A 10,768-nucleotide genomic window follows, 5' to 3' on the forward strand; every position below is an offset into this window, starting at 1 on the left:
ACACACCTGGGTTGTGGGAGCCTCAATTGGGGAATTTCCTTCATTGGACTGGCCTGTGACCATGTCCATGGGGCACCTTCTTAATTGTTGTGTGATGTGGGAGGGCCTAGCCCACTGTGGGTGGTGCCACCCCTGGGCAGGTGGGCCTGTGTTGCATAAGAAAGCAGACTGAGCAGGGGCCAGGGGAGCAAGCCAGTAAGCAGCGTTCCTCCATGGCCTGTGCTCCAGCTTCTGCCTCCAGATTCCTGCCCTGAGTTCCTACCTTGGGCTCCGGATGAACTGTGACCCAGGAGATGTAAGCTAAGTAAACCTTTTCCTCACCAAGTTGGTATTGGTCAGAGTGTTTTGTCACAGCAATGAAGAAACAAACTAGGACAAGGAACAACTATTACAGTTTGTTCTAGGCTTCGTAGCACCCACCTGTAATCCCAAGACTGGATAGCCAGAGGCAAGAAGATCTCAAGTTCAAGGCCACCTTGATTGTGAAGCAAGTTCCAGACCAGTCTGTGCTGCTACATAGTGTGACTCTATCTAAAAACAAAACAAAGCAAAACCAAAAACATTTAGGTTGCTTCCACCCCCTTGCTTCTCCATTCACTAGGGCAAGGAAATGGAGCCAAACTAGATATTCATTAACAAATGAATGGATGATGAAAATATGATACATGTAGAAAACAGAGTATTATTTAGCTCTAAAGAAAAATGAAAGGAAATTTTCAGGGAAAAGAATGGACTTAGAATGTATAATATTGAGTGATGTCAATCAATCTCAGAAAATAATTTGCAGTTTTCCTTAGATGTGGCTCCTAGTTCATAATATATACATGTATGAGTGAATAGCTGTGAGGGTGAGCATAGACAGCATTAGAAAGGAGATAAGAACAGTTCACATGAGGTGGCGGAAGGACAGACTGCAGGCAAGGCGTCATGGGCGAGGATACAACGCCAAGTGTTCCAGTTCCAAGCCTCCCACTCTGCTTTTCTTGCGGTGGATAAGAATATAAAAATGTAACTGCTAGTGAAAGTGTAAAAGCCTGAATTCAGCCCCAGGACCTCACAATGGACTTTCTAGCCCTATAGATGTTCACTGAGAGGTGTGGAGTTTGAGACTGGGCAAGTGTTTGCTTGAGTGACTGTCTTGATCTTGCTGTGTGATGGTTTTACTTGTGAGTTCACTATAATAAAGTGATTTAAAAAATAAATGAGTAATGAAAAGATAAAGAAAGCACCTAATTTTACTGACTTACGCAAAGCAGAGAAGGGGAATGGTCATGGTCTCACAGTTTGGATGCAGTGTTAGGAATACAGTAACACTGTAGAGAATATCTCATGTTACTGTATAAGGGGAAAATGTGGCTTTACCAATTGGCTCATATCTAATTTTTTAAGGAAACAAGGTCTTGCCTCTCTAATAAGGATACTTTCTTCCTTGAGCTCTGCTAAATGCAAGTCATTATGCCAAATGTGTTATCAAATGCAGCCCCATTGAGCTCTCTCTTGTCCCTCTCAGCTGTGTATTAGTAACCCCATTTGTAGATGAGAAATGAGCAAATTTAAGTGGCTTACCCACAACCCATAACTAAAATGCAGTAGAGCCAAGATCCCACTCACGTCTGACCAGCTCATGGGCAAGACTTTGTGGCTTAGTGTTTATTAGCTGTCCACTTGATTCATTTCCTATAGGATTCAGAGTGTTCTAAGATTTGGCTCTTTTTCTGAAATTATTAAAAGCATTAGGAATGGCTAAGCTGGAACATAGGAGGTAGAAGATAAAAACATTCCAAAGATCAATAACCTGTTTTCACTTTATTCCTTTGGCATTGCCTTGGAAAATAAAATAGTGTATCTAATTGACCTGTGATAAATAGGTGACTTGTTTAAAAGAAAAAGGAAAATACTTTTTATTTTATTCAATGGGCCTTCCTTAAATAGGTCAACCCAATATTTCCCTAGAGGCAAAGAAATAAATGTAGATAAATATAGCACATGTAGATAGGTGCAGGCCTATTGTTACAGATGTGCACATATATAAGTATTTATATACAATTCCTTGTCTTTTAGTGTGCATTTATCTTCTTTTAGCTAATTGATTATTTGTATGCAAATATATTTCATTTGATTATGGGCTAGAATCTTGCATAACTTTCTAGAGTAATAATTAGAAAAACATTAATACATAGATAGGCTCCACTCTAATCCAGTGATAGAATTTGGGCCTCAGTGTCATCGTTGGCACCTCCTTCCTTCTCCCCCTCACTGCCAATCACAAGTCTTCCTATTCTGTTATGAATGTCTTATAACGACCCCATGAGCTGACTGCCCATCTCCACTACCCTGGTTTCAAGTTTCACCATCTCTTAAACCGGACGCTCTCAGTTGTTGCTATCAGTGACTAGTGCACTTTGAACCATATGACTTTTTTCTGTGAGTTTCCTGGGCATATCCTTATATGTATTTATATAAATATTTGTATCTTTATATTTATAACTATATGTGACATATTTATGAATAAAATTTATTTTCCCTGTATCTACTAAATGCCAGTAACAACCCCACACCATACCTATCTGTGACAACCACAACAATTCCCAGTTGTAAATGGCTTCCAGATAGCAAAATATTGCCCAAATGAAAATAATTGTCCTAGCTAATTTTCATCAGTAATCTCAGTGGCTTCCTTGATTCCTGTCTCCCTACTATATCCAGTGTGATCATTCCATAGTATACAGCATATTTTCTGACCTACTCCTTTAAAAACACCACACATACACACAGACACACACAGACACAGAGAGACAGACAGACATACAGGCACACACATACACACATACACACATGCACACATACACACATACACATGCACACACAGACACACAGACACACATACATGCACATGCACACAAACATACACACATGCACACATACACACACATATACACACATACACATGCACACACAGACACATACACATACACACACAGACACACATACACACACATGCACACAAACACACATGCATGCACATACACACACGCACACACACTGTTTGTCTCTATTCACTTCATTGCAGTTTCTTGTGAGCTACCACAAAGTGAGTGATGGGGTGTGTGTGAACCTAACAGCAAGTACAACATGAGTGTCAGTGTGAGACCTTGTCATAGATCCTAAATACTGTTCAAAAACCAATACCAAAATGATCTAGGTGCTTGGCTGTGAATTAAAGGAGGGAAAATCAAAGACGTGTCAAAATACATGAAAATATCCTTCTCTCCTGACCAGGCAGATGGATGAGGGCCCATAACCTCTGTCCAAGTTCATGTAGCAGGCTTGAATTCGTGTGTGTGTGTGTGTGTGTGTATGCTTGAAGATGCATGTATGCCACAAACACATGTGTGGCGTTCAGGAGAGAGCTTGAGGGAGTGGTTCTCTGCCTCCACCATGTAAGTCTCATGGATGCAACGCACATCATTAGGCTTAAGCTCTGAGGATTAAAGGCCCGTGTTCTTATCACTGCTGAACAGAGTATTATAAATCCAGTCTTAGAATACCAAATCCCTTGCGGCTTGGCCGTTGTGAGGGAATATTAAAAAGGCCGGAGACAGAAATAATGTTTCCGAATGACACATTGTCAAATAAAGCATTTTCCGCATTACCTTTTCTTTTCTTTCTTTGGCTCTTTTTTCTGTGCCTGGATATTTTAACATGAAAACTAGATAAAATGAGGCCAGTCTGAATGGCATCCTAAGTCTGACTTTGCAGAAGGCTCTGCTGGTAGGGTGGCTTTGGGGTGCTTTTCATTTTGTAGACTATAACTTTTGAGTTTTGATAATGCGTACGTAAGCAAAATGAATGAACGTTATGAGCGTTAGAGAAAAAGGAAGACATCTAAGAGAGATCATGCCAGGAATGATCAGGGGCCCTGTGCATATTTGCATTAACATTCCCCTGACACTTCTGCTGATGGTTTTAGGCACCTGGATATTTGTTGCACACATTTTTTAGGTTCAAACACTGCATCATAGACTTTATGTGCTTGTCAAGTGTTTATAGAGAGGTTTAAACAAACTAGAAAGACAGGTACCACATGTGGCAGCACCATCCCATAGGCTAGATGGAAGAGAATGGAATAGAAAGGGGAAACTCAGTCTCTCTCTCTCTCTCTCTCTCTCTCTCTCCCTCCCCACACACACCTTCCTCCCTCCCTCCTTCCTGGTTGCCATGGTATGAGGCCCAATCTACTCACCTTTTCTGCCACAATGAACTGAAATCTCGAAAAATCACGAGCAGAATAAATCCTCCTTTCTTAAGTTGATTTCTCAGGTGTTAGTCATGGTGATGCAAAACCAATTAACAGAGATGTTCTCAGAGGAAGTGAATTTAAGCTGAGCAGACTGGGTGGGTTGAGATGATCATTTCAGCTCCTTAAAACTCCTACAACCAATTGTCACAAACTAGGTAGCTTAAAACAAAAAGAAATTCATTCTCCTATAGCCCAAGAGACCAGAAGCCCCAAATAAAAGTATCAGAAGGGGTTATTCTTTGCAGAGTCTCTGTGGCAGAAGCTAGTCCTGCTAGTTAGGGTCCATGAAGCATTGGTACTCCTTGGTTTATGGATGCACTACTCTATTTTCTGTCTCTATCTTCATATGAATCTCTCTCTATCTATGTCTCTATGTCTTCCCATCTTCTTAAAAGGACACCAGTCATTTTTTAGGACGCACCTTCATCTGGTATGATCTCATCAGGGGCCATGTCCCCTGAGGTACATTATTAAATGTGCTATGGATAGTGAGAGACTGTTTTAGGTGGAGGTCCACTCGAGGGGTGGTCATACTTTAGGTGTAGGCAAAGTAGTTGGTGGGACTCTGGGGTAGGATGTGTCAGGTAGATCAGGTGAGGCTTGGATGGAGTGGGGTCACAATAAAGGAACAAAGGCTCAGGCATGATGGGTCTTGAGTACCATGCTAGGGATGCTGGACATTATCCTGTGAGTCTGGGGGAGCTGGAGAATAAGGTTAAGCCAAAAGTGCAGAGTTAAAGGATTTTATTTGGAGTACACAAAGAGAAGCTAAATGAAGGAGGCTCTTAAGTTTGAAATGTTTACTTTATATCTGGATCGTTTACTGTCTTTTTAATCCTTGGCGTAATTCTTCATAGTGAGAACAATCAGCCTCATTTTTTAAAAGGAACATACTCTTTTAAGATTTATTTATTTTTATTTTATTCATGAATGTTTGCTTGTGCATATGTATGTGTACCATGTGCTTGTCTGGTGTCTGTGGAGGCCAGAACAGGGCATCAAATCTGGAACTGGAGTTCCAGATGGTTGTAACCAACTGCGTTATTGCTGGGAGTCAAACCCAGATCCTTTGTAAGAGTAGCAAGTGTTCTTCACCACTGAACCATTTCTCCAGCCCCAATGAGCTCCAATTTTAAAAGGAGCCTCTCAGATCCCAAGGAGGTAAACTATGCAGTACACATGTCATAACCAATAGCAAGCAAGGAAGCAGAGCTCCATATACCCTGAAAGTATGGTTTCTACTTTAAACCCCTCTGTCCTTGACATCCCTTGTCTTCACCCTTGTGTGGCTCTGCTGGGGAATCTGAGGCTCCTTGTGAGTAACAAAACAAGGAAAGCAGGCTGATCCTGCCTAGAGAGTCCCCTGGAAATAAGATTCCAGAAGAGATAGGTGCTAACTGCCTTTCTCTCATCTCTTCCTCACTCTCAAGATGGGCTATCTTAGTGAAATGATCAGACCCATTAAGAAGTAAACCTCTGCCTTACCCACACATACACACTTATACAATGAATACTCACACAAATTGCTAACCAGTAGCCTGGTGGTGCTTATTTTTTCCCTTAGACTTTCAGCCCTTCACCAGCCTTGTTTATTTTGGGAAACTCCAGGTTGCTCAGCACTCAAATTGGATTTGGCATCAAATTGAACCCGAGACCAGAGGACCTCAGTGCGGCACCCACTGGGCTTTACCTTCTTAACTTGCTTTCTGAAAATTCACTGCTTTTCCTTCCTCCTTGACTTCTCTTTTGCCCTCTAATATTTCTCAGTCACCAGGATCTGGATTTGCCCCGGCTGTGTTCTCAGAGGCTGGACACCCCAGCCCTCCTCACTGGAAATCAATCACTCTTCCTTTCTATTTACTTGCCCCTGGTGCAAAAAAGCAAAGAAAAGAGAGTGTGATTCTGTAGGCTGGGCCAGTAAGTGGACTCCTGCAGGTTCATCTAGACACTGTCCTTGTTGAGTCACCTGTCTGCTTCCTTCAGGAGAATGTCTGAATAAGACGCAGGTAGGTCAGTGGGTCTCTGCAACTCCTTTGTGTACAATCTCCAGTTCACAAGGAATGCGATAGCCGTTTTCCCACTTTTTTTCTTTCCTTCTTCTCTATTTTCTTCTGCAGTAACCCTATATGCACCACAATGGAGTTATTGTCTATACCAAGTGTTTACTATGTGCCAGGTTCTGACAAGTTCTTCACATCCATTAGCTCTCATCTCACGTCCCTCTACAAGAATGTTTCTGACTCATATATCTTACATTTGACAAATAATACACACATATATTTACATAAAAACATGTACCTGGACTTTGTTGATTTCTAAGTTCTGAAATCTAGGAAAACCTTTCGGAAAACCCAAAACTAACTCAATGCCAAGGTCACTGGTAAGACTTAACCCCTATTTTGATGTTGTCAGCCCAAACTCATACCTTGCTACTTTGACCCCTGATTTCTCACCTCCAGGAGAGGATAAAGATCCCAGTGTAGTGAGTTTTAGGTCTTTCATAAAGAACATGATAGTGTCACAGTGTATGTGCAGTCAGCTGGATGCCAGGACCATGTTGTTGAATAAAACAGACTGTTAAATAGGTATCAACAGTAGTCACCCTCCCTCAAGACAGGATATTCAGGGTTGTCCTCTGTACTTGCTGTAACATGCTGTGTGATCAGAACTTGTGTCTACACTGAGATCATGCTCAGGGAAAAGCAACTAACCACATGGGTAGAAAGGCAAGAATGCAAGCTTTAGATTAAGAAATAAAATAGAATAAACATGGTAACAATAAGGATTTGATCTTAATCTGCCACTCACCTTCTGTGTTTCCACATTGTGCTCCTCTCCCACATAACCAGGGCACCTCTTTTCCAATCTAGCAGTCACATAGCCAGTACTGAACAAGGTGGCTCCAATCATCAAAAGATGAAACAAAATAAAAGGTGAATAAAGCAGTATACCTGCATGAGATCTTGCTGGCAACTATGGTAATGGGAGACCAGAGAGTGGTAAGCCTGGTGCTATCTGCCTCTGGCAGGTGCCTGTGCTATACATACATATTTTGGGACTATTCAGCTCTCAGAGGCCCACAGACCAGGTTATTTCTTTAATCTCACAAGTCACTTGAGATACATTTGTAGACATACCATCTCATTTCTAATTAGCAAGCTGGGTTGTTCAAACATTGCCCTTACAAATATTGTTTGTTCTTTATACCAGACTTGTAAAAGAAAGAAGAACCAGATTCGTACTCATCGTTGATGCCTTTGAAAAACAAGGCTCAGCGACATCATTTTGCCCCGATTCTCACAATTTGTTGATGAAGAAACTGGGTGGGAAAGTGGTATCTCTCTAACTTCAGAGCCATGGACTCAGGCCAAGCTGACAGATGGGAAAGCCACTCTGGCCCTATCCTCCGCAGATCAGTGGTCCATTTGTCTGTCCTTCCTTCCTGCTCTAGGGTGGCCTCATCGCGCTGCTGCTGCTGTTGCTGGTATTCACCGTGGCGTTGTACGCACAGCGGCGCTGGCAGAAGCGACGCCGCATCCCTCAGAAGAGCGCTAGCACCGAAGCCACTCATGAGATCCACTACATCCCATCAGTGCTGCTGGGTACCCAGGCCCGGGAGAGCTTCCGCTCCTCCCGGCTTCAGGCGCACAACTCGGTCATCGGCGTGCCCATCCGGGAGACCCCCATCCTGGATGACTATGACTACGAGGAGGAGGAAGACCCACCCAGGCGGGCCAACCACGTCTCCCGTGAAGACGAGTTTGGCAGCCGGGTGACCCATGCCCTGGACAGCTTGGGACGGCCAGGAGAAGAAAAAGCAGATTTGGAAAAGAAAGGTGAGCTCTCCTCCTCACAGTGCATTTTCCCAGGAGCCATCTGGGATGTGGGGAGAGGTGCAGAAGCTGGTGTTGGGTACTGGGGGTCTTCTAAGATCAGTCATGAATCTTGATCTGTCACTCTCCCGAGTTATCAGTCTGTCTTCTTTGGTCCTCCACCAGTGAGTCAGTGTTCCTGGAATTGGAGTTTTGAGGGGCATCAGAGAGTTCATAGCTCAATACCTTTCAGTGTTTCTTGATTACCTCCCTTAACAACTGTCTTACCATCAAGAGTCTAGCCCATTTCTGGGCATTATTATTAAAAAAAAATTTCTCCTACAGAATTTGAAAACTATATCTTTGTCTCTCCTGTCCACAAAGAAAGGGAATCTGATGCTCTGTTTCCAAGGAAGTTCTTGGAAAAATTAACAAGAGAGAAATAGAAAGCACCTGTTATTTTTGTAAATTAGTCTCTTCAGCTGTCTCAAGGGAAATACCTTTCAGGCATTTTGCCATCCTGGGCACTGTCCTCTAGATAGGGATTTTTATTTTTCAAGTCTTGGAGTATTTTATTTGCACTAACACTCTTCTATGCCCAGCTGGGAATGCTCATCTCCTTCTGGCCTAATGACACAGCCCACAATACATTCTCTCTAGCAAGTTTCAGATGGAGAGCAGAAAACATCTTCAAAATGGGAGGCAAGTCACCACCAGTAGGTCTTGTTTGATATCCTCTCTCTCCCTCCATCCCTCACTTCCCCTCCCTCTTTCCTCCTCCCCTGCCTGGTGTGAAGGGGGTGCATTGTGATGATGGAGTCTTCACTTAGGGCATCTCTCAGTAGGCATAAAAAGAGAAACAGATAGAGTTGGCAGAGCTAAGATTTCCTCGTCTCTGGTAATTCTTAGGCAAGTCACATATTCATCTCCCATCAAAGGACATGGTGTTAGTGTTCTTCTGTGCAGTGGGGTTGGGGGATTTTAGTGAGATAAAACATGCAAAATGTGGGGTTCAGAGCCCCCCACACCTGCCATAATGCTGTCGATCCTACCCTTTTCATCACTCTTCACGGTGGTTACAGTGTGCCAGACAACATGGAAGACCTGAGATAGAGATAAGGAAAGCTGAATTTCTGTCTTGCCCTCAGAGAACATGCTGGAAACCTTCCAGAATGTACATCATGGGGAAAGGGTTTTAAGAAACAGAAGCCAAAGCTTGTATAGAGCCATGGATCTTTCTAGACCACATAGCCAAGATATAGTAGGACTGAGATCAGAGATTCAACACCTTCACCAAAGAATCCTGGTATAACTAGACTGTTACTCTTCTGACTATAAGGAGTAATCAGAATGGACCACAGTACATTAGGCTGGTGGCTCATTTCACTGGAAGGTTGGTTCCTCCCAAGCTTTGTCCTTCTTAGAAAAGATAAAGTCCAGCTATTCCAGGGTCTGTACATTTCAACTGCTTAAAGAGGGAGGTAAGGCCCTGGCTATTAGGACAGTAACAGCAGGAGACCGAATGATGCTGGATCCAGAGGGTGCTCAGGCCCACGCCCCAGAAGTTGAGCAAGGTTTCCTGTTCTCCTGTTCCTGGGATGCCCCAGAACCTGCACCTTTCAGATCTCTTACTCCCTGATGACTTAAAGTTGATTTTTCCCTTGGTGTTTTCTTTAAAACAGAGCTGTTTTCAGACAACAAAGCCAGTCTCTGATTATCTGAAATCTTCACACAGGTTTTTTAAAATGCCAAACGGAAGTCTAATGAAAATGTGTAGACGATGCCTAAGAAATAGGCTGTGGGCTGGGATGCAGGGGACAGACGTGGGATAAGTCTGCCACCTAGGTTTACTGGCAGGGTGTCCTAAACAATCTTCTTAGCCAAGCTGTCTTCGTGTCTTAAGCTCCTCAGTTTTCATATCACCAACTTTTTTTTTTTAATGCTCATGCGACTGGGTTCCAATAAGGGGAACAGAGTAGGAAATAGGGCAAGAAGAAGTAGGACACATTCCCTGTGAGTCCAAGTGTCACACTGTACCACATGCCCTGGAGGAGATGGGTGGTAGAGGCTGTTCCTGCAGCATTATGGTCCTGAGTTCTTCGTCCCCCTTGTTTTGTCAGAGACGAACAAGACCCCTGTCAGGTCACAGAGACCTAATCATATCAGTGCAGGTCGAGCCTGTACTCTGTTGCCTCTGGTGATTTCAGAAGAGAATCATGAGATCCTGTTTTTTAAGATGTACAAATTGTGAACAAAAGCATACAGAGGCTGGTCAGCTGAGTCTCAGAATGCAGCTGGGGAGGAGGAATAAGTTGCAGTGTCCTACAGCACAAGGGATTATTATGGTTCATAACGATTCACTGCACATCTTATAAAGAGCTAGAAGAGGTTTTCAAGATTCTAAACCTAAAACATAAATACTTAAGGAAAGAGAAATATAAATTACCATGTTTTATCTTTGTATATTATATACCTGTATCACATTATCACATTACACCACACAGACTGTGTATAATTATAAAAATAACAATTACGGATAAAAAGTAATTCTACAGTCTTTTGAAATGATATTGCCTAAGGTTAATTCTATACACACATTTTTAAGGCCATAAAAATTGAATAATGTAATAACATTTTGTTAACAAATACGTAAAAC

General features: G+C 42.7%; 1 protein-coding gene across 6 annotated transcripts in view; it reads left to right on the forward strand.

Moving 5' to 3' along the window:
• The window catches only part of Astn2 (astrotactin 2), a 1,043,712-nt gene that overhangs the window by 203,285 nt on the left and 829,659 nt on the right, over positions 1-10,768 (forward strand). For all 6 annotated transcript variants that reach the window (XM_008833484.3, XM_029563720.1, XM_029563721.1 and 3 more), the window contains exon 3: positions 7,752-8,136. In XM_008833484.3, the coding sequence (XP_008831706.1) occupies positions 7,752-8,136 (385 nt within the window). The remainder of the gene's footprint in view (positions 1-7,751; positions 8,137-10,768) is intronic.

Source organism: Nannospalax galili, unplaced genomic scaffold (assembly GCF_000622305.1).
Source record: "Nannospalax galili isolate Female #2095 unplaced genomic scaffold, S.galili_v1.0 scaffold34, whole genome shotgun sequence".
Lineage (NCBI taxonomy): Eukaryota > Metazoa > Chordata > Mammalia > Rodentia > Spalacidae > Nannospalax > Nannospalax galili.